At 46.7% G+C, this 24,554-nt stretch overlaps 1 protein-coding gene across 3 annotated transcripts in view; it reads left to right on the top strand.

The window, feature by feature from the left end:
• Positions 1-24,554, top strand: part of AK1 (adenylate kinase 1) — a 57,864-nt gene that overhangs the window by 29,155 nt on the left and 4,155 nt on the right. For 2 of the 3 annotated variants that reach the window (XM_028714678.2, XM_028714682.2), the window contains 5 exons: positions 3,573-3,615; positions 10,406-10,441; positions 11,615-11,778; positions 14,393-14,509; positions 15,400-15,591. In XM_028714678.2, coding sequence (XP_028570511.1) covers positions 3,573-3,615; positions 10,406-10,441; positions 11,615-11,778; positions 14,393-14,509; positions 15,400-15,591 — 552 coding nt within the window. Of the gene's footprint in view, positions 1-3,572; positions 3,616-9,951; positions 10,088-10,405; positions 10,442-11,614; positions 11,779-14,392; positions 14,510-15,399; positions 15,592-24,554 lie in introns of those variants that run through there. The other variant, XM_028714681.2, reaches the window with a different exon arrangement.

The following is a 24,554-nucleotide window of genomic DNA, read 5'->3' as shown; positions in this document are numbered from 1 at the left end:
AGCGACGGAACCGCCAGAAGGGCCTCGGCGCTGGACCTCAGTGTCCAGGCAGAATGATGGGGGTGGAGATGCTCCTTCATGTTTTAGGAAGACAACACACACGTGGGGTCAAAAGAGCTTGCTGGTTGCAGCCAAGTGCTGTGTGCCATTTCCCATAGATTGTTGGTGCAGTGAGCTTTGGAATGCAGCAGAAAAGCTTCCCTATCAAAAATGTGTGATCAAAGGGGCTAACCAAACCGGAAATGTATTAGGCTGTATTGTTATTTCTTATTCCATGCGGGGGAGGGCGGATAGAATACAATGAGCTCCCCCCTCCTCAAAATAGTGACAGTGGGCAAAGACCACAAATAGAAATTGTTGGGGTTAATGTCTAGGTTCGGACTTGTGGAGCCAGCATTATAATTTGCGGTTCTTGATGTCAGCAGAAAGGAATTGGGAAAGGGTATTCTCTCGCTGTCTTCAAAAGGGCAGATGCAAACCACATATTTTAACCACATGCAGAGCACATTTAAAGCCCATGACTGCCCCAAAGAATCATGGGGACAGTAGTTTTCCCCTCACAGAGTTATAGTTCCCAGCACCCTTGCGGTGTGATCTACCCTTTGTAACAAAAGAGGGGGAAATGCAATGCTGTTTTGCTGCTGAGCTGTTTTCTGTTTATACTTTTGCACCAGAAAGTTTCTCAATTAAAAAAGAACAAAAATGTGGGGGCAGGGACGTAGCATGGGGGGGGTGTAGCTCTGGGTGCATGATTTTTAGGGGGCATGAGCCAGGTACCCCCCCACAATTATCCCTGTTCCGTCCTGTGACCCCAGAGCCTGGCCTGGCTGGCATGGCCTTCGCATCGCTGGCCCCCTTGCTGAATGGCCGCCTGGCCAGTGTTGGAGGTGGGGATTTGCCTGTCCAGGGCCACACTGACTGGGCATCCTCCTCCATGCAGGGATGGGCAGAGGCGCAGTGCAGTCCCATTTGGCTCCGGTGGCCAGGGCTGAGCTGGTACATGGGCTCCGTGCGCCCTCTGGCCCCCATGCACCTGTGCCCAGAAGCGTTGGCGGCGAGGGTTGGCCTAGTGCAGGGGGTTCTGTTGGCCCTGAGCATCCTGCCCCTGCCATGCGCCAAAAAAGGATTCAACACTGCTGGTGTGGGAGCAGGGGAGGTTTTTGGCAGTGCTTTGTGGTATGTGTCTCTATTTTCATCTGTTGGAGGGGAGGCATTCATGGTCCTGGGGCCTTGAGCTTGTGGTGTAATCCAAGCTGTCCTCCCTCCATTAAATATGAAGCAATTGCAGCTGCTCTCCAAGGCAACCACAGCAAGGCTGCAGGTTAAGAGACACCACAGTAACGGATCCCAGCTTTTTCTCCAAAGAGCTCAGAGCAGCCCCCACCACACACGTTTTTATTTTTATTTTGTCATTACAGTACATAGCTGTCAACGTTTCCCATTTTTTTAAGGGAAATTCCCTTATTCTGAATAGGATTCCTAGCAAGAAAAGGGGAAGGTTGACAGCTATGTTACAGTAGCCTTGTAGGGTAGGGTAGGCTGGGGGGTGACAATTGAGGCAAAGTCTTCCAGTGAGCTTCATGGGGATTTGGAACAGAGTCTGTCCAGGTCTTAAGTCCAATACACACACACACCCAAAACAACAACAAAACCGCCCCCCATGCCCTCCAAAGATTTTTTTGGACTACAAAGTTAATCAACCCTATCCAACATGGCCAATGGTCAGAGATGGAGTTGTGGTCCAGCGACAAGTCCCCATCCCTGTTTATGCACATGCTGTTTTAGAGGTTAGGACTTGATTGGCAGCCACTCTCCATGGTATTACCAGGAGTGAGGACCCTGTGCTCCTTCTGGTGTCAGACTATAGCCCCCATCATCCCTGCCATGTTGCCCAGGGCTCATGGGAGTTCAGAGCCCAACAATGGCTGGAGAGCCACAAGTTCCCCACACCTTTCTTCGGCTTTGGTCTTTCCTACTCCCTCAACCTCAGAGCCTATTAAATAAAGATGCTAAGGGTTTGAACCTGATACCAGTTACCTGGGAAACTGCTTCACAGCAGGTCAAACTATCTGTCCACCCAGCCCAGCATGTTCTACTCCAGGGGCAGCTAACCCGTGGCCCTCCAGATGTTGTTATGCTCCAACTCTCACCAACTGCGGAACAAAATGTTCCCTGCTCCTTTCTTGTGTCGCCTTGCTTTCTGTCTCTTTCTGCTTTCCACCTGTGGATCTGAATGTCTGCCTTTATCTACTCTGTCTGGCTGGCTTTGCTTTGCTCTCCGTCTCCTGGCGACTGACGGTAGCAGCACCGCCGCCAGGTAATTGTTGCCACGGGAACTCCATCCTAAGGCATCTGCAATCCCCATTGTGGTGCAACCGTTTCCCCTTCCCTGCTTCTCCTAGATATGTTTGTGTAGGGCTGTTGTGTTCTCTCAGAAGCTGCAACCAGACCGGTGGGTGTCTTGCCTGTTTGCCTTGCAAAGCTGGACACCGTCGTTGGAGACATGCCGCTTTGGGTTTGCTCCTCTGAGGCAGGAAGTCTGCACATGTCCCAGGCTAGGATCTCTAGTCCTGGATCTTTGGTGGGGTGGAAGACGGCAAGTGTCGGAGCAGTGTTTCTCAAACTTGGGTCTCCAGCTGTTGAACCACAACTCCCATCATCCCTGACCACTGGTCCTGCTAAGTAATGATGATGGGGGTTGTAGTCCACCAACAGCTGGAGAGAAATGCTGTGGGTTACAAGAAGAACCTCTGGGGCATCAACCATCTTCTCCAGCTCTGGCCTCTCATCTGAAGCAGAGCCAGCAAATGGTTGTTTGGGTTGATGCACCAAGTCCCATGAGTGTGTTTGTGCAGGCAATCTGTAATAGGACAGCTTCTTCACCCACCACAGGGGTGAGGAACCTCAGGCCCAAAGGATGAATGTGGTCCTTCAGGCCTCACTTCTGGCCCTCGTAACTCTTCCAGATCGCATCCCCTGTCTGCCAGCCACACCTCTCACTGGCCCTGCTTAGTGTTGAGGGCAGACATGCCTGACTGGAAGGTGTCTTTGTACTCCAGTCATGCCTCTGGAAGGAGGACAGGGAGGGAGGCATGGATGGGTGCAGAATCCAACCTATGTGCAAAAGTAAAATTGATATCAATTGCTCTGCCCATTTTGCCTCTGGCCTTGCCAACCACTGGCACATGGCCCCTGAAAGGTTGCCTAGAAAGAAATGTGGCCCTTGGGATGAAAAGGGTTCCCCTGCCCAACCACCTATGCTGTTGATGTGGTACTTTCTTCTCTCCCTCCCTCCCCTCCATTTATCTTGCAGGAGAACAGAGAAAGAGTGAAGGAAGTTGCTCAGTAAGGGAAAAGGTCTTAAGCAGCAGCATCTTGATGTTTTGCAGACTAGGCCGAGCTGGGAGCTGACTGAAATTTTGCTCCTCTCAGTTGCGAAAGAGGAGACTGAAGCTTCCTCAAGGATCTCAACCAAGTGCTTTTGGGGTGGCCTTTGCCAAGCTCTGCAGCCTTCAGCCTAACTGAGCCCTCTGTTGTTGTTGTCTTTTTTAATTTTAATTTTTTAATTCCAGGCAGAAGAACTCTTTGTCCCAGAATTTTTCAGGATGGCAGCTGGTAAGTGAATCCTCTTACTCTTTCCCTGACTTGGTCTGCCTTATTGCTCTTTGGGCCCAATTCACAGACCAGCCCACACAAACTGGAATTGAGGGATAGGTCTCTGAGTTTAGGTCTCTGAATACCAGTTGCTGGCAATTGCAACTGCGGAGGAGAGTGCTCTTGTGTTCAGGTCCTTTTTTGGGGACTTCCCATTGTTGGCCACTCTGATAGTAGGGTGCCGAACTAGGTGGGGTACAGGCCTGATCCAGTGGGCTCTATTATTATCCTTCAGGTCTTCTTATCCAACCTCCCTCTCTGTCCAGCTACAAGACGTTATGTCCACCAACTTGGTTTTAGAAAGGGGTTTGAGAGGAGAGTAAGAAGAACAACTGAGGAAGGAGGACTGCAGCTTGATTGAGGCAAGAGAGGCGTGATAGAGGTGCATAAGATTCTGCATAGTGTGGAGAGGGAGAGGAAGTTTCTCTCTCGCTTTCTCACAATGCTAGGACTCAGGGCCAACCAGTGAAGTTGAATGTTGGGCTCTTCAGGACAAACAGAAGGAAGCAGCGCATGAACTATGATGTAGCATGGCTGCAAAACTCGGATGGGGTTAGAGCAATTCATGGAGGATAAGGCTAGCAATGGCAACTAGCCATGGTAGCTTTTTTCTCCATCCACTGTTGGAGGCAAGAAGCTTCTGAACACCAATTTCTGGGAATCACAAGTGGAGAGGATGCTATTGCACTTGAGTTGCTGCTTGAATGCTTCCCACAAGGGGGATCTGGATGGGCCCTGTAAGAACAGGATGTTGGACTACATGAGACCCCTTTGGCCTGACTCAGCTTCATCTGCAGTGGAGCCCATCAACACCTGTTCTGCCCACCCCATCTTTCATGGTACCGGCAAACAGCACGGGTGACCAAGAGCTGTGATGCAAATTTTGCACAACATCCCGTTGCGATGTTACATCAGAGGCACTGTCAGGAATCCAATGGTGGCATTTTGGACTGCACTGCTACCGCACTCTGCCCCCCATAAGCCAGCCAGCCCTGGTGCCCCCCCCAGGGGTCCCTTTGCCGTGGGATCCCCTCAAACCTGGGGTCGACTCTCATGCCTTCTGATTGGCCTTACATGTCATTTGAATAGTGTTGGGACACATTTTGACAGTCCAAATACACTGTATTCCATCTTGCCAATAGGCGCGTGCCTTGCAGCGTTGCTCTAGCTGCAAGGCAGTGGAGAGTCAGTGGAGGCTGGTGCATCGAGGCGAAAGGGGCATCACCCTACTCATCTCAGCTTGCCCTCGGCCAGCCTCCACCTGCCTGCCTGCCTGCCTTCTTTCTTACAACCAGCCTTGGGGGTGTCTGTGCCTGCCAGATTGCTCCACCGCTGCCTTAGTCTCTGCAAGCTCAGCCATCTGATCTGCACCATGTAGGCTGAGAGTAACATTGTTTCTGGATGCTTTTGTCATGTCTTCAAATACAATTGGCTGTATTAGCCCGCCTCTGTTTTTTAATGAATGAATGAATGAATGGGAACCTGGTTTGCTGACAAAAGTGAGTTCACTGCACAAATTTAGGGCTCATCCACAGTTCCGCTTTCCCCCAGGAAAACTCAATCTTTACTACAGAACTGGAACAAATGTCTATCGGGTTTTCTCCAGATTGACATTTGCTTTGATTTAGCACTAAGGAGCAGGTTTCCTGAGGGAAAGCAGAAGGGCAAAGGCTAAACCACATGGGATAAGAGGAGAGCGGTGTCTCACCCAGACTTGCACTTGTCCTGTGCCCAGAAAGTGTGGGCCTGACTGGTTTTCCTGAGGTGGTCAGCCTGTGTCTGGGCTTTGCCACTTCAGAAGGAGGCTCACACGTCTGAAAGTTTCTCCGTAGATATCCGTTCTTGGGCAGAGGCTCTCTCCTGGCCTTTGCATCTGAGATCCCCTTAAACGGAGATTGTACTGAGGACCCTCCATAGGAAAAGCAGCTGCTCTGTTCTGAGCTGCAGCCACTACCAGCCATGTCCACATGTCATGATAAGCAAGGGCTGCTGGTTGCTGGTCTCGGCTGCCCAACCACACCTAGTGTGGCTTTTCCTCTGCTACATGTCAGAGAAGCAACACAGGAAGCCAAAGTTAAGTTTGGCTTCCCACAATTTCGAAACTCAGCATCAAGGTTTGCTCCTCCCTGACAACCCAGTGCTGCTAGCATGCCTTAAAACTATGGTTTGCCACTGGCTCGTAAATCCTAGCTCATTAGGGGCAAGCAAAGCATGGCTGGTAAATTGCCTTGTTTACTTCTTCCTCTTGTGCTAGAGGAGGAGTAGGGTCAGCGGGGGGTGGTCCGTTGGGACAAGAAGGCCCCTGCCCCATTGAACTCAGCTGGTCCTCAGCTGCTCATCTTCCTTTTTGCAACCGGTCCAGGGGGTGGCGCTCACTGACCTCTTCCCCATTAGTGTTTCCTTTGTATATCTCAACAGGGAGGAGGATCGGAGCAAAATTAGAACTAGTGGGCTCTGCCTGCCATTGGCTCTGGCACCACCTACTGTTGGTTTCCCTGCCTTCCGCCCCACTAGTCCCAAGGGGCACTATCCTGCACTGGGAATGACCGGCCCATGGGGATCAGCATGCCCATAATCTACAACAGACCATGATAATCAGACAACCTTGGCCTTTCTTAGCTGCAAACGTGGCTTTCCTCGGAACACCCCTTCTGCATTTTAGGTCGGTCCGCAGTACGGAAACCAGAACATAAACATCTCTGGTTCAGGCACATCAAAAGATTTCCCCAAGCCACACATGTCCCCAAGTAGGCAGTTGTAATTCTAGAAAGCTGTAATTAAAGGAGACCTCACCCTGCTGCTTGCTGATGATGCCCTGAGCTGTGGACTGCTCCAAAACACACCCTTTTTATTTTTAGCCCTGCTGCCTTCACTGTCGTTAGGTTTTCACCCATCCAGTGCAACCTTCCAGGGGCCACGTGCAAACAGTGGGCGGGGCCAGAGTCTAGTTTCTAGACTCCCCCACCCCACCCCCTTCTCTAACTTCTGTCCCGGCAGGGAATGGGCACAATCAGAGATTTGGGACACATCCCAGGCAGGCAAAAGTAGGGCCAGTGAAGGACGTGGCCTGAGAAGTTCTGAGGGCCAGATAAGGAAGCCCGGAGGGCCACAATTTGCCCTGAGTCTGAGGTTCTCCACCACTGCCCTAAAATGCAAGAGATGGGGGTGAAACTGCCTGCACCCTGACAAAAACCATTACTGAATTCCAGAAGGAATATAAAACAATTCCTGTACTCTGAAATCATTGGCTTGAGGGAATGTGGTTGTTTCTTAAGTGTTTCTAGAAAGTTCTTCATTATATTGTTATTGCTGCCATAGGTTCCTTCAGGAGGAAGGATGCCATATACAGTGGTGCCTCGCAAGACAAAAAGAATCCGTTCCGTGAGTCTCTTCGTCTAGCGGTTTTTTCGTCTTGCGAAGCAATACTATCAGCGGTTTAGCGGCTTAGCGGCTATTAAAGACTTAGCGGCTTAGCGGCTAAAAGGCTATTAGCGGCTTAGCGGCTTAGAAAAGGGGGGGGGGTCGAAAAAAAATCGCAAGACATTTTAGTCTTGCGAAGCAAGCCCATAGGGAAAATCGTCTTGCGAAGCAACTAAAAAACGCAAAACCCTTTCGTCTAGCGGGTTTTCCGTCTTGCGAGGCATTCGTCTTGCGGGGCACCACTGTAAAGGAATAAATTAAATTAAATTCAAATTAAACTTTCAGTAGTTTGAAATTTGGCTGAAGCCCAGCAAGGGACATGCAAAATCCCATCCTGCTGTGGATTTGTGGCCTAGTTCCCCAAATGCCAACACTCTTGCAGTGTTGTGCTTCTAAAACACAAATCCAGACTTAATTCTGTGCATGGAGGCAGGTTTGTACATCCAGGTCAGGCAGCAGGTTGGACACTGTTGATGCCAGCAAGACCTGCAGACTAGAAATAATACCATTCCCACAATTCCACATGCATTTTATTATTATTAAGAAAAGCACAGAAAATATGAACAGATGATGATAAAAAGAACAGATTCCTGAACCTTGATGACTCCACATTTTTGTAACGTGGAAATTAACAGCTGGGTACATGGGCATAACCAGGATTTATTGGGGTTGGGGCAGGACACCCCCCTGTCATCATCCTCTGTCTGGCTCAATCTAATAGTTTTGGAATGAAATGTCTCAACATCAGTTGTTTTAAATTACTTTCTTTTGACCCCAAGTACTCAGAAAAATTAGTCAAAATCTTTCTACAATTTCTACTTTTAGTTAAGTATTTTTATTTTATTTACTTGATTATGCCATGGCTGGGTAAGTGCAGTCATGAAATTGTCCTTCAGCTGTGAGAGAGAATTCTTACTTTACATGCCCTGAAGCACTCTTTTTCATTCTTACTTCGCATCTGAGGCCTGGGGCTTACGAAAGGACTGGGCTCAGGAGTTCTCACTCCTCCCGCTCCAGCCCTAAAAAGGGTGTATGTGAGCAAAAAATATCCTCTGCACCAATGCATTTTAAGTAAAAGGAGTTGGGGGTCAGTCTGCGGGCAAGGTTACCCTTTTAAAGGGGCTTTTTTTCCAGCAGCAAGTCAGGGGAACTCAGTTCCGGCACCTCTCAGTGAGCACCATTGCCATTCTAAGAGAACAAGGGAGGTGTTCGTGGTGAGTTCTGGCACCTCTTTTTCTAGGAAAAATAGCATTAGCTACATCCAGCGTGACATCGTGGATATTCTGGGCTTTAGGGCTACAGAGACGCAAGTTCAAATCCCCACTGAGCCAAAAAAACTCACAGAGGCTAGTCATTCTCTCTTAGTCTGGACCTACCACACAGGGCTGTTGTGAGGATACACTAGGAGGACAGAGGAAAAACCGTGTACACAGCCCTGAGTTCTTTGGAGGAAAGACAGCATAAAAATTAGAACATCAGAATAGCATCTTGTTTTCCACGGCGGACAACCAGATGCACCTGGGAAGCCCTATTCTTGCTCTGGTTCCCCAGAAAACTGGTTTTCAGAAGCATGCTGCCTCCTGCATTGCAGAGGGTTGGACTAGATGACCCTTGGTGTTCCCTTCCACCCCTACGATTCTATAATTCTGTAATGATGGAAGGAGCCCTGTATCACCCACCTTTCAGCTTCACTGAGTTGACTTCACAGGGTTCTTGCATTATGAGAGAGGGAGAAGAAGCTCTGCACCACGAGCAATTCTGTATGGCTCTATCATGCCTCACCCTTACTAGTGTGGTATAGCAGGTATGACTAGGACCTGGGAGACCTGGGTTCAAATCCCCGCTCACTGGGTCGCCTTGGGCCAGTCACTTGCTCTCAACCTATCCTACCTTGCCAAGTTGTTGTGAGATGAAATTAGAACGTTGTATGCCACCTGGAGCTCCTTGGAGGAAAGGAGGGATATAAATGCAACAAAACAAACAAGCACGCAAGCCCCTAACCATCAAAACCTGTCCTTGAGGGGGAGTTTCTCCAGCTTTCTTTGCTCAGTCTCATACCATCTTACATTATTGCTAATTTTAGCAAGAGCCTCTCTTGGATTCTGAGTGCAGATTGGAGTTGAAAAAGATTCATAGTGAGACGGCCTCCTCCAATTAGATTGTTTTATTTTTAGATTTAAATTATATTCAGATTTTAAGACTGTCCACTGTAACGGGCACTTTAGCGAGCTGTGAATGTAACGGGTCCTTCTTGGGTTGGTTTCTGTTGTAGAAGTTCTGTTTCCTTCTACCCAAAACAAATCAAGCTTCCCACAGCTAGTGCCACTGGGAGTTTAGACTATAAAGAATACCCTCTCCCCATATTTCTGGATTTTATTTTGCCTCACCTCAAGTTGCTTCCTCTTCCTGTAACTGGAATACATCTGATAAATTTTTCAAAACAGTTCAAGATTCCTCCAGCTTCTCTCAAGAGTCAAATTTGAATTGTGCTGAGGAGAGGCGCTCAAAGCAACAGATCATCTTACACTAACATGGAGCAGTGCATGAAGTCCCTTCGAACTCTATGATCCTATAACTCTATGATTCGATGACTCTGGGTCCTCCTGGGCTGGATCCAGGCTCTGTTTGCAAAAAGGAGCACATCTGGAATCCTCCACCCGTATTGGATTCTTGGCCCCCTGCAGATGCTGCATGAAACAATTGAGCTCTGGCATCTACTGGCCCTTAGCAACGGTCTCCATGGCAACCTGTGTTGGACTCTGAGCCACAAGGCCTCCCTAAAAAGCCCAGCCTAAGCCCAGCCCAGCCCAGCCCCAGCTGTGGAGGGCAGGGTGCCCAGAGGCTCATGGACAAAAAATGTACTAAGCAGGAAAAGAGAGGCTTTCTGGGGGGCGGGAACAAGGAGGAAGGACAGGACGGGAATCAAAGCAGCAAAAAGGAGCTACCAGTGTTGGAGGGAAGATGGGTGCCCAGTGCTCCTGTGTGGAAGATCCCATAGTTAAAGCTGGCAAAGGTAATCTTGGGAGGGAAGGCAGCGATCTTTGCATCTGACGGCCTTAGGGCTTGTCTGAAATCCTTTGAAAGCTGGCTTCTGTTCACATTGCCCAAAAGCAGAGGCTGAACGCCTTCCATTTGGCAAGGGGCTGGGGTGGAGAGCAGCAGCAATAGCACACGTATGTGTGTGTGTGTGTGTGTGTGTGTGTGTGTGTGTGTGTGAATCAGCACTTGCTTTCTGCTGAATATCTCTCCCTGGGCGGGCATCTGGTAAATGTCCACAAGTGCTTCCCTCTCAGAGCTTAACGTTGTCTTGTTCCTTCTTTTCCCCTCCCAGAAAAATTGAAAAACCACAAGATCATCTTTGTAGTTGGTAAGTATAGGAGACGTTGGTGGTCAGCCTGATGCAGAAATAGATCTCTCTCATCCAGCTCATAGATTTCCAAACAAACAGGAACAGGAACATTAATAAAAGTGAGGAACTTACCACTGAAGGGTTGACTGGGGTATGTTAAGGAAGGATCTGGGGCATGGGTAGGCAAATTAAGGCCCGCGGGCCGGATCTGGCCCAATCGCCTTCTAAATCCGGCCTGCAGACAGTCCAGGAATCAGCTTGTTTTTACATGAGTAGAATGTGTCCTTTTATTTAATTTGTATCTCTGGGTTATTTGTGGGGCATAGGAATTCGTTCATTTCCTCCCCCCCAAAAAAAATATATACTCCTGCTCCACACAAGATCTGAGGGACAGTGGACCACCCCCCTGCTGTAAAGGTTTGCTGACCCCTGATCTGGGGCATGTTAAAATCCCAAGGAAGAGTAAAAACATAGTAAGCAAGCAGAGGTTTCCTGGTGTGTCCCGTCCCCCCCCCCCCGCCAGCTACTTAGGCTTCCCTCCTTCCAGGGATCCTCAGCCTCCCTCTCCCCAGTAGGCAGTCACAGTTGGAGTAGGGGTAGGGGAGTTTGCATTTAAAGGTGAACCTGTCTGACCCACGCTTTCAGAAACAGCACCACGAAACAGAACACAGCAGAGCTTTAAAATTCATTCTTATCCAAGTTTTGCAATGCAGTTCTCCTGCCGAGTAATGTGTTACAAAAATGCACATACACTCGGGGTGGGGGGGGCGCGTGTCCATTAAATTGTGTATATAACTGAAAGTAGCGTAGATATTTGAATTATGCTAGGGGGAATTGCTTTGCAAAATTGCGTTTGTTTTGAAATTTGCATACAAAAATGTGTTTATGAGGAGAAATTCACACAATGCTGATGAATTTTCATGAGGTTCTTTCTTTTTTTGCAAACTGATGTGGCCATGTGGCAAACTGAACTTAGGATTGGAAAAAGAAGCAGGGAGGAGGACGGGGGTATATAATTAGTTGGTTCTGCCTTTCGTTGGCTCTGGATGCACCTGCCATTCCCTCCACCTCATCCGTCCCAGTGGGTACCAGGCGCCACTGCCTGAGAAGGTTTCATGATCTGCCACTCCCTCCCTTAAGCCATTTCTCTTCCTAGACTCTGTGGCGGAAATGTCTTGTGTTGTGTTGCAGGCGGGCCTGGCTCAGGAAAGGGGACACAGTGCGAGAGGATTGTTCAGAAGTATGGTTACACCCACCTATCCACTGGCGACCTCCTGAGAGCAGAGGTCAGCTCTGGCTCAGACAGGGGGAAGAAACTGTCGGCCATCATGGAGAAGGGAGAGCTGGTCCCACTGGTGAGTTTATGGTGGGAATAAATGGGGTTTGTTCTGACAGGGCCCTGCCTTCAATGCTCTTCTTAGAGTTGTAGAGTTGGAAGGGACACCAATGTTCTCTTCCAACCCTCTGCAGTGATCTCCACTAAAGCATCCCTCTGCTTAAAAACCTCCAAAGAAGGAGAGTCCACAAACTCCTTTCTTGAAACTTGAAGCCCTTGGTTTGGGTCCTACCCTCCAGAGCAGGAGAAAGCAAGCTTCCTTCATCTACCATGTGACAGTGCGTTAGATATTTGAAGATGGCTATCATATGTCTGCTCAGTCTCTTCTTTACCAGGCTAAACATACCCAATTTCCTCAACCGTTCCTCATAAGGCTTGGTTTCCAGACCCTTGATCATCTTGGTCACCGTCCTCTTCATGACTTGGATCTCCTTTTTTTCTACATAGTTAAGATCTTCCCTCTACCAGTCTGCCACCTTTCTTTTCCAATTAAATAGTTTTTATTGTGATATATATATATATGTAATAACAAACCCATAACATAACACAGTGGCATAGCGTGGGGGGTGCCAGGGGTGCCGGCCGCACCGGGCGCAACATCCGGGGGGGCGCGAGTCCAGAGGGCCCAGCCCCGTCGTGCCCTCGGCCCGCCCCTATTGTCAGAGCGGCCGGCCAGCTTCCGCCTGCTCCTACCTTGCCCACCCGAGGACTGCGGCAGCGCCCGCCCCCGTGGCCACCTACCCCTGCCTCGCCCATTGGCTTGCCTCCCTCGGCCCCGCCTCTCTCCGATGGCCGCGGGGGTGTCCTGCTCGGCGCCGGCGCCTTTTTTCAGGAGGTAGGGAGGCTGGACGGGGAGGTGGGGTCGGAAGCGGGCAGAGAAGGAGGGGAGCTCGTAGCCAAAAGGGCTGCACCGGCCGGCAAAGGGCCGGGGAAAGTTTGGAGAGGAGAAACGCACCGTCATGATTTCCCGGTGGAAGCGGCAGGATTAGGGATGGCGAAGCGTAATTAGGCACAAATTTCGCTGGGTGAGAGCTTCGGGGATCGATCGGCGGAAATGGGAATCAATTGGAATATGAGAAAGAGAGAGAGGGGGGGACCATCATTCATAGGCATAGGTTTGTAGGGTTAGGGTGCGCAAATCCACGGGTTAGGGGGCGCAAATTACTTGCCTTGCCCCGGGTGCTGACAACCCACGCTACGCCGCTGACATAACATTCCTCATAACATAACATTCTCCACCACTACCTCCATAGCAGGTATCAGGTTATACAGTAGCATAATTGATTCTTATTCATCCATACAAATTATCCAAACATCCTTGCCCTACCCAGCCACTCTGGGCAGCTTCCAACACATATAAAAACATGATATAACATCAAACTTTAAACACTTCCTTATACAGGGATGCTTTCAGATGTCTTCTAAAAGTTGTGTAGTTCTTTATTTCCTCGACATCTGATGGATGGGCATTCCACAGGGCGGGTGCCACTACCAAGAACGCAGTGAGGGAACCGCCAGAAAGCCCTTGGAGCTAGATCTCAGCGTCCGAGCTGAACAATGGTGTACATTCCTTCAGGTATATAGGGTCGAAGACTTTTAGGGCTTTAAAGATCAGCACCAACACTTTGAATTGTGATCAGAAATCTACTGGGAGCCAGTGTAGATACTTTAGGACAGGTGTTATATGGTTCCAGTAGCCACTCACAGTCACCAGTCTAGCTGCCACACTCTGGATTAGTTATAGTTTTCAAGTCACCTTCAAAGGTAGCCCCACGTAGAGTGCATTACAGTATTCTTCTTCTTTGGTGATCACTCGTAGCTGAGTAAGATTGTCTTCCATGAACATGGTCTTAAAGTGACTGGAGGCTAATACTGGATCCACACGTCGTTCCTCAGTGGAGACATAGGTTTCCGGGTGGGAGTTGATCAAGGTGAGGGTTTGCCAAATGTGCCTTCCTCTTAGCACATTTTCCCCTTTCGTCCTGAGTTTGGGCATCTTCAAAGTCCATGACACCTTTCGTAAAGGCTGTTCTCCAATTCGAGCACTTGTGATAAGTGGCCACCATATTGCATAAAATTTGCCCAGTTTTACTGTTCCATTTATCACTTTTAAGTTATGAGTTATTTTCTCAGTGGTAGCTGATTGCGAAATATTTTTACACCATAAGGTGTAAGGCCTTCCAGGTTTGAGCTATAGGTAGCTCAGCAACCATTTAAAGAACAGTCAATAATTCCTTGGTCTCTATATCAGTGTTTATATCAGCTCCACCACCTGTTGAAGTAGAAGGTCCCTTGGAAATAACTCCATGCCTTATGACGGGAGCTGCCTCAAAGAATACTTGCATAAAGCCACTTTATTTTTTTTACTTGAGTTCCCTCCAACCCATTTGTCCTCTCCTCTTATTGAAAGGAAGTCTGTATGCAACTGAAATGAATCACAGAATCATAAAGTTGGAAGGGACCTCAGAGGCCATTGACTCTGGCGCCACCTACTGTTGCCCTCCTGCTTTGCCAGTCATAATGGGTACCAGCCACTGCTGGGGCACCTCTAGGTCTCCTGATCACAGGCCCCCACAGTTTGCAGAGTGCTCCTGTGGTGTTAACCTCATGGCATTTCCCTTCTCTGCTCACAGGACACCGTCCTGGACATGCTGAGGGACGCCATGGTGGCCAAGGCAGACAGCTCCAAGGGTTACCTGATTGACGGCTACCCCCGGGAAGTGAAGCAAGGCGAGGAGTTTGAGAAGAAGGTAAGAGTGGAGTGGGTGGGATGAGTTTGGGAAGGGCTGAACCGGAGGATGATTGACTCAGCCAGAGTGGGGTGGATGGAAAGAGAGACCCTTTATTCTGGTTGGAACCCTAAACATTCAGTGGGGAGGTATTTGCTACGGATTTTGATTTGAACCTACCTGGTTTGAACTTTCTGAAATGACATGCAAACTGAAATGCAGCTATCCTTCAACTTTTGCACTTTTCCAGGCGTTGCAATGCAGTTTTCCAGCCCAAGAGTGTGCACAGTGGTGTGTATATTCGGGGAAAGTGAGCTTCCCTCTTGTGCATCAGTGGTGGTGGTTTGGAAGCAGTATTATTTTGAGAGTTTCCTGACTGGGATTCCCTGAGACAGCACAAGATGGCAGCATTGTTCCCCTAGCCTGGTCTAAGCTTGGCAAATAACTGCTGGTTTATTCCACATTCCAAGAAGCCTGGGCAGACAAGACTTGAGCACAGATTGAAAAATCCTGGACAAGGTGACTAGCAGCTTGGGGTCCAACCCCACTCTCCCCAGGTGGAGCTCCCAGATTGAATCTCCAGCCATTTCCAGTGTTCTGGGCTGTGACCTGAAGGACCAGGGTTCAAATTCCCACTCGACCATGAAGCTCATGGCGTGAACTTGGGCCAGTCATTGCCTCTCATCCCAACCTACCTTACAAAGTTGTTGTGAGGATTAAATGAGGGTGGAGAACCACATACGGAACTTTGAGTTAGACCAGGCCCTGGGGAGCCTGTGGCCTTCCAGATGTTGCTTAGCTGCTGTGCTGGCTGGGACTGGAGAATTTAGGCCGGCGCAGTTATCATTTCCTTCTTCTCTTCCTCTCCCCCTCCCAACTCCCTGACCCCTCCATGCTGCCTCCCTGCTCAGATCGCACCCCCAACATTGCTGCTCTACGTGGATGCTGGCAAGGAAACAATGGTGAAGCGCCTGCTGAAGCGCGGGGAGACGAGCGGACGAGTCGACGACAACGAGGAGACAATCAAGAAGAGGCTGGAGACGTACTACAAGGCCACAGAGCCTGTCATTGCCTTCTATGAGAAAAGGGGCATTGTCCGTAAGGTGAGTCCCATCGTCCGCCCATCTGTCTCCCTCCGCTCCCAAAGACATAGGATGCAGGACAGCAGAAAGCAACTAAGTGTTGCAAAATGGCCACCACTTCTCCAGGTTGGCCACTCCACTCATGGGTGATCATAGAATCATAGAATCATAGAATCATAGAATCATAGAGTTGGAAGAGACCACAAGGGCCATCGAGTCCAACCCCCTGCCAAGCAGGAAACACCATCAGAGCACTCCTGACATATGGTTGTCAAGCCTCTGCTTAAAGACCTCCAAAGAAGGAGACTCCACCACACTCCTTGGCAGCAAATTCCCCTGTCGAACAGCTCTCACTGTCAGGAAGTTCTTCCTAATGTTTAGGTGGAATCTTCTTTCTTGTAGTTTGGATCCATTGCTCCGTGTCCGCTTCTCTGGAGCAGCAGAAAACAGCCTTTCTCCCTCCTCTATGTGACATCCTTTTATATATTTGAACATGGCTATCATATCACCCCTTAACCTCCTCTTCTCCAGGCTAAACATGCCCAGCTCCCTTAGCCGTTCCTCATAAGGCATCATTTCCAGGCCTTTGACCATTTTGGTTGCCCTCCTCTGGACACGTTCCAGTTTGTCAGTGTCCTTCTTGAACTGTGGTGCCCAGAACTGGACACAGTACTCCAGGTGAGGTCTGACCAGAGCAGAATACAGTGGCACTATTACTTCCCTTGATCTAGATGCTATACTCCTATTGATGAGGCCCAGAATTGCATTGGCTTTTTTAGCTGCCGCGTCACACTGTTGGCTCATGTCAAGTTTGTGGTCAACCAAGACTCCTAGATCCTTTTCACATGTACTGCTCTCAAGCCAGGTGTCACCCATCTTGTATTTGTGCCTCTCATTTTTTTTGCCCAAGTGCAATACTTTACATTTCTCCCTGTTAAAATTCATCTTGTTTGTTTTGGCCCAGTTCTCTAATCTGTCAAGGTCGTTTTGAAGTGTGATCCTGTCCTCTGGGGTGTTAGCCACCCCTCCCAGTTTGGTGTCATCTGCAAATTTGATCAGGATGCCCTTGAGTCCATCATCCAAGTCGTTGATAAAGATGTTGAATAAGACCGGGCCCAAGACAGAACCCTGTGGCACCCCACTAGTCACTCTTCTCCAGGATGAAGAGGAACCATTGATGAGCACCCTTTGGGTTCGGTCAGTCAGCCAGTTACAAATCCACTGAGTGGTAGCATAGTCAAGACCGCATTTTACCAGCTTCTTTACAAGAATATCATGGGGCACCTTGTCAAATGCCTTGCTGAAATCAAGGTAGACTACATCCACTGCGTTCCCTTCATCTACCAGGCTTGTAATTCTGTCAAAAAACGAGATCAGGTTAGTTTGACATGACTTATTTTTCAGAAATCCATGCTGACTATTGGTGATCACAGCATTCCTTTCTAGGTGCTCACAGACTGTTTGCTTAATGATCAGCTCCAGAATCTTCCCTGGTATTGATGTCAGACTGACTGGGCGGTAATTATTTGGGTCCTCTCTTTTCCCCTTTTTGAAAATAGGGACAACATTTGCCCTCCTCCAGTCTGCCGGGACTTCGCCTGTTCTCCAGGAATTCTCAAAGATGACTGCCGGTGGTTCTGAAATCACATCTGCCAGTTCTTTTAATACTCTTGGATGCAGTTCATCTGGCCCTGGAGACTTGAATACATCTAGACTAGCCAAGTATTCTTGTACTATCTCCTTAGTTATTCTGGGCTGTGTTTCCTCTGCTGAATCATTTGCTCCAAATTCTTCAGGTCGGGCATTGTTTTCTTTATCGGAGAAGACTGAGGGAAAGAAGGCATTGAGGAGTTCAGCCCTTTCTGTGTCCCCTGTTTGCATTTCACCATCTTCTCCTCTGAGTGACCCCACGGTTTCTTTGAACTTGGTCTGTCCAGATAATTATTCTGGGGGTGAGATGCTATGTTTGTTCAACAGTTCCAGCTTGAGGAGGCACCATGAGCTTCAATGGGGTCTTTTTCTCTTTTATTTTCTTTTTTTTTTAGCTCAGAAACAGCAGAGCTTCTCTCTGTTTCTCTCTGTCTCTCTTTGGGCAACTTGGCCACCAATTTGCTTTCCCTGGTACAGGATTTCCAGTAGCCGGGGGTAGGGAGGGTGGGAGCTTTCCATGTTCCACAATACTCCCCTTTCCCATGAAAGACAGAAGCTAGAATTAAATAAAATGGATGCAAGCTGGCTTGATTTGCATCATTTTTGCAGGTTGCAGCTTTTTAAGGGAGGGGGGTGGTATGGGTATATGGAACCCCTGAACTGGGCCCCAGTTTGCGCTTACTTAGGCTTAGCAAACTTCTAGATCAGGCGTAGGCAAACTCCGGCCTTCCAGATTTTGGGACTAAAATTCCCATCATCCCTAGCTAACAGGACCAGTGGTGAGGGATGATGGGAATTGTAGTCCCAAACACCTGGAGGGCCGGAGTTTGCCTATCCCTGCTCTAGACTCTCAGTATTTTGTGAGGGGGATTCAAGCGGGTTTATATTAGACAGTCCTCACATCATTCTGCTTTTGTCAGTGGTCCTGCAATGCTTTCCCCAAAGTGGCTGCATTATTTGAACCTGGCACCCTTGTCCTACAGCATGACAAAAGTGGGACAAAAAATAATAATGAACTGGACCATTTGTGCTATGAAAAGTTACAGGATCTCAGCAGGAAGTTGCAGGATATTCACTGTAGGGAAACAAAGCAGAATGTGTACCCCGAAATGTCTGCAGGTACAAACAGCATTGAAAGCCAGATGCCATCATGAGCACAAATAATCCTGAATGAACAATAGATAGGGGTTTTTTTCTGTCTAACTATAGAGCAAGCTTTGTGCAAGCCAATCAGGATGGATGCTGAATAAACGGGTTTTCTGGAGGAGCCCTTCCTTTCAGCAGGGGGCGGTGAGGTTCTGGTTCATCTTAAAGTGAGGGCGAGGGGGAGTTCAGTCACAACATGGGATGCCTCACTGTGTCTCTTGAAGATGTCCTAGCTTCATTCATAACTCCAAAGGAAGTGTCTACCAGGCCTCCAGATGCTTGGCATAGCAAGGCAGTGAGTAATCCACAGGCCCCACAGGACGGAAGAGGGGGCGCCAGGCCGATGGAGACAGTGTGAGGATTTAGGGGCAGAAGTGGACAGAGAGGAGAGGAAGCTGTGCTTGGGCGGGGAGGAAGGTGACTCCCAAGATTCATAGCACTTTGGCACAGAGAGCTGTGGTTGCGTTTGGTGCCTTGAGCTGGAATCCTCCCTGAGAAGAGCAGCTCAAGGAGATGTCGGACTTCTTGCTAAACTAGTGTTATTTATTACATTTGTTAGATGCTTTATACAGAAAGCAACGAGAATGAAATAAAATGCAAACAGGCAAGTTTAGGGACAAGCCAGATTCAAAACCCCCTCACAGAGCTGGAAATCCCCTGAACTGTTAACAAACTACACTTCCCAGAATTCTTTGGAGGAAGCCATGACACTTGAAAGTGACATAAGAACACCTTGAATATTATTTTAAAAAATATTTTTTATTGGTTTTAGAAATATTTTCATGCATGACATCATATAAACAAAGATAGATAAATAAAACATTTTGCTTCATAAGCCCGTGACTTCCCTCCTCCCTGGCCAATGGCTTTCAAACCTGTTCTCTATATACTGCATTTTCCTATATTTCTTAAATCATAATCATTTTAACCTTGCAAAACTTCCAGTAACCCTACTAGCAATGTTAGTTCTTTACGGTTGTCTTTCAAATATAAGATAAATTTATTCCAGTCTTTCAGAAAAGTCTGATCCTTACGGTTCCGAAATTTTCCCGTCAGTTTCGCCAATTCGGCGTAGTCCAGTAATTTCACCTGCCACTCTTCTTTCGTTGGTAAATCTTCCTATTTCCATCTTTGGGGTAATAACATGCTCACTGCAGTTGTTGCATATAAGAACAGTGTTTTATCCTACTTATGTATTTCTCTACCTACTATACCTAATAGGAAGGCTTCTGGTTTTTTTGTAAACGTATATTTCTACTTTGAATATTTAGAAGGCTTGAGGAAAGCAGTGCAAGGCAAGAAGGGGCTAAATATCCTTTCTTTTTCTTTTTCTTTAATTAATTTTTTATTAGTTTTCACATTTCTATATATCTTTACATTAACCATTTCACATATCCAAAAATAAAAAATAAATAAAAGGTTCCTTTGAACCATCAGACTTCCCTCCCTCCCTCCATGGGTTCTTACTATAATACAAAATTATCTTCATGCTTTTAAATTATCCAACTACTAATTGTTCCATTAAGAAAAACCATATAATATATTTCACATTACGAGCATCTTTACATTCCTGCCAGTGATTTTAAATGTTTACAGTGGTCCTTTAGATAGTGTAAAAAATTATTCCAGTCTTTTTTTCAAATACTTGATCTTCCTGGTTTCGGATCTTTCCTGTCAATTTCGCCATCTCCGCATAGTTCATCAGTTTTATCTGCCATTCTTCTTTCAAAGGTACCTCTTCTTTTTTCCAATTGTGGGCTAGCAATACTCTCGCAGGTGTTGTTGTATACATAAATAGTCGCTTATCTTCTCTAGGTATCTCTTTACCTACTGTACCTAACAAAAAGGCCTCTCATTTTTTAAACAAATGTCTTTTTAAACATTTTCTTTAATTCATTGTAAATCATCTCCCAGAACCCCTTTACCTTATTACAAGCCCACCACATATGGTAAAAAGTACCTTCCTTCTCCTTACATTTCCAACATAATTTTAAACTCACTTTATATATCTTTGCAATTTTACTTGGTGTAAGGTACCAACGATACATCATTTTCATATAATTTTCTTTCAACGAACAGCATGCAGTGAAGTTGATTTCTTCTCCCCATTGCTTCTCCCAAGATTTCTTTTCAATATTATACCCAAAATCCCTAGCCCAATGTATCATTACACCTTTAACTTCCTCATCCTTTGTATTCCATTCCAACAATGATTTGTACATTTTCGATACTGTGCAACATTACTGTGCAACAGGTCTATTTCAAACCTTTGATCTTATTGTATCAAACCCATTTCTTTTATCTGTCTTAAAAATATCGTTTACCTGGTGGTATTGTAACCAATCCGTCATAAATTCTTTTACGTCTTCAGGTTTCCTCCCCCCCCCCAATTTTAACTGGTCTTGTGCTCCATTAACAAATCCCTATAGGTGGCCTAATTTCCTTTCATATTTAACTTTTTAACTGAAATCGCTTCCAAGGGTGAGAGCCACCAAGGTGTTTTCCATTCCAGTAAATTTTTATATCTATTCCATACCTTGTGTATTGACTTTCTTATTATATGGTTCAGGAATTCTTTGGCAGCTTTTACTTTCTCATACCATAAATATGCATGCCACCCAAAATTGTTGTCATAACTTTCCAGATCTATTAAATCCGTATTTTTCAACAATATCCAATCCTGTAGCAAGCAAAGACAGAAAACCTTATAATATAAGATCTGGCAGGGAGAAGCCACCTCTTATATTTAAGTTATATATAAAAAACTTATATTTTATTCTTGGCTTCTTCTCTTTCCAGATAAATCAAGATACTACTTTTTGCCATTCCCTGAAGTGTCCCACCCTGCTCACCACAGGGATTGATTGAAATAAAAACAACATTTTCGGTAGCACATTTATTGTCACAGCAGGAATCCTTCCCCAAAATGATAATTTCATCCTTCCCCACACCTCCAAATCCCTCTTTATTTCTTTTCACATAGGTATGTAATTGTCCTTAAATATATAATTTTGGCAGTTAACCATACCCCTAAATATTTGGTCTTTGGGATTTATTTCTGTTGAAACTTTTCTTTCAATTGTACAGTCATATTTTTTTATCAACATTTTCATTTTTACTTTATTAAGTCTGAAACCAGCTACTTGTCCAAATTCCTGAATTCTTTCCAGTGCTTTTGGTACACTGGATAAAGGATATTCTACTGTTATTACTAAATTGTCTGTAAAGGCTTTCAATTTATATTCTTTCTGCCCCACCCTGATTCCTTTTACACCTTCATCTGATCTTACAGCTCTCACCAGAGCTTCCAAAACAGTAATAAATAATAATGGTGACAGAGAACATCTCTGTCTCATTCCCTTTGTAATTTCACATTTTTTCAGTTATAACATTGTTAACAATCAGCATGGCTTTCTGTTTGGAGTATATAGCTCCTAGACCTGTAAGAAAGGATTGCCCTACATCCATCATTTCTAAATTCTTTTTCATAAAATTCCAGGAAATATTGTCAAAGGCCTTTTCTGCATCAATAAACATCAATGCTGCTTGCTTATCATTCCTGGTCTCCAAGTATTCTATTACACCTATTATATTCCTTATATTATCTTTCATTTGTTGACCAGGAAGAAAACCCGCTTGATCATTTACGAATAATGCCTTTTAATACATCTTTTAATTTATTTGCTAATATGTTGGCAAAAAGTTTATAATCATTGTTCAGTAGTGAAATCGGCCTGTAATTTTTAACCAGAGGTAGATCAGTGTCTTGTTTTGGAATTAATGAAATGTAGGCATCCTTACATGAATTTGGTAGTTTTCTTTTATTCATTATATTCTTCATAACATCCTTCAATGGTAACACCAGCTGATCATTTAGTTTTTTTATAATATTTCACCGTAAGTTCATCTGGGCCTAGCAATTTGCCTAATTTGGAATGTCCTATTGCTGATTGTACCTCCATCATTGTAACTGGTGCATTCAACTGATCCTTCTTTTCTTTTGGAATCTTTGGTAGTTTATTCTCCTTAGATAGTCCTCAATTTTTTCTAAGTCTTCTTTTCCAGCCATATACAAGTCCTGGTAAAATCTCCAAAAAAAAATTCCTAAAGGGGCTAAATATCCTTTCAAGCTGCTACTCTGATCAAAATTAGAGTCCTCCGATGCTACTTTTAAAAGTGTGTGTGTGTGTGTGTGTGTGAGAGAGAGAGAGAGAGAGAGAGAGAAGTAGGGAGAAACTTTGTTTTAAAAGAGTTTTGGGGAAATGGCTTTACAAGAGGCTTAGACAAATTCATGGGGAATAAGGCTATCAACGGCTACAGAGGCAGTATGCCTCTGAACACGAGTTGATGGGAGTCAGAGGTGGGAAGAGCACTGTTGCACTCTGGCCCTGCCTGCAGACTTCTTGTTGGGATTTTGTTGGCCTCTGTCAGAACAGGATGATAGACCAGAGGGGCCTTTCGGCTGATCCAGCATCCAGATCTCTTGAGCAGCATATCATTTTTTTACTATGCACCCAGGACACATGGGCAGCATGAAGCCGGGGCTTATGCTTGCTCTCTACTAAAAAGAAATAATAATAATTATTATTATTATTATTATTATTATTATTATTATTATTATTATTATTGAAATTCTACACATATGCACCTCCCTACCCCCAAAGCTGCAACCTGTATAAATCATGCAAATCAAGGTAACATGGATCCATTTATTTAATTCTGCTTCTTGTTTTCATGGACAAAAGCAAAGAGCATGGCAGTCAACCCATGGCCATTGGAAATTCTGCTCAGAGCCTCCTCTGGCTTCTGAGACACCTGTAAACCATTTCAAGTGTTGAAGCTTACTTTTGCATCCTTAAGGGCTAGAAACTTTAAATTTTAAAAAGCAAGGACAAAAGCTGGACTTCTTCAACTAGTACCATACTGTTCAGAGGAAACACGCAGCCCCACTGCCCAAGTTTAGTCATTATCTGAAGAGTATCCCTACCTCCAGGTCTGGTCCTGACCAGAAGGATGCAGGTATCAACAAGGGTGTCCCACATGACCTTAAGGTGGTGCTGTGCAATGCCAGGTCAAAGATTCATAAGACCACTGCCATCCATAATTTGAACATGGATGGAGGAGTTGACCTGGCAGGTGCTCTTGCTCCTTCTTGTCTACCAGATTTTTCTTATGCACAGCAGCCCAGAGCATGTGAGGGTGGTGGTGGTGGTTTGCAGTGATTTTTAGGAAGTCATTAGTTATCATCAGGTGTCCTATTAGGGAGACCCAGTTTTCTGAGTGCATGTCTAGAAACTGGGCAATAGGAGCAGTACATCATTCCTATTGGTGGACCTACCTCCCTGCTGCACCCACTGGCAGAGGAAGAGGAGTGCGGGGGGAGCGCACCGCCCCCGGCAGCGCAATCCTGGCGAGGTGCCATCATGGCTGCCTCCCCGCCTGCGCTGGGTGCCACGCCCCTGAAGGCGGCGCACCACACCCCCAGGACATGTGCCATGCCCCTGCAGGCGGCACGCCACACCCCCGGGATGCACGGCAGCCCCTCCCCTGCCTGCTGTCCGCCCCCCAGTGCTGGAGCATGAAGCTCCGCCACTGGCTGCACCAAGGATTCCCTTCCTGAGTTGCTTTGCGTCGTGACAAATGTTATCCTGGATACACCAGGAGCACTACCTGGTACAACTAGCCTTCTCTGTAACCCCTTCTGCAGGGAGGTGGGACCAATTCAAATGGTCCTCCCCCACTACTTAATGGATCCAAATGGCTTCCAGAAAGCAATATGGAATGTATTATCCCATGTTGATGGCTTTTTAGCTGATTCCCTGGTGGTCTGCTGGAATGCAAAGTTAACCAGCGATTGCATGGAGCCCGAACAGCCCCGTGGTTTCCCCTGAAGCTGAGGACAATGAAACAATTGCTGAGACAGCTAGAGCGCCTGTGGCAGAAAACACATTCTCAATTGGACCAGACACTGATTAGAGCTCAACGTTGAGCCTACCAAGTGGTGATAGTGACACAAAGAGGACCTTCTTTGCTGCCTCTGTTGCATCTGCAGGAAACAGCAGCAGGAGACTCTTTCAGATGGTTTGCAATCTAACAGAACCACCTCCACCATCGGGGCCTGGTGAGGACCCCAAGATCTCTTGCAATGATTTTGCAAAGTTTTTTGCAGATAAAATCGCTCAGATTTG

The sequence above is a fragment of the Podarcis muralis genome, chromosome Z (assembly GCF_964188315.1).
Source record: "Podarcis muralis chromosome Z, rPodMur119.hap1.1, whole genome shotgun sequence".
Lineage (NCBI taxonomy): Eukaryota > Metazoa > Chordata > Lepidosauria > Squamata > Lacertidae > Podarcis > Podarcis muralis.
Note: the sequence above shows the minus strand (reverse complement) of the source record. Positions and strands in the feature narration are given on the sequence as shown.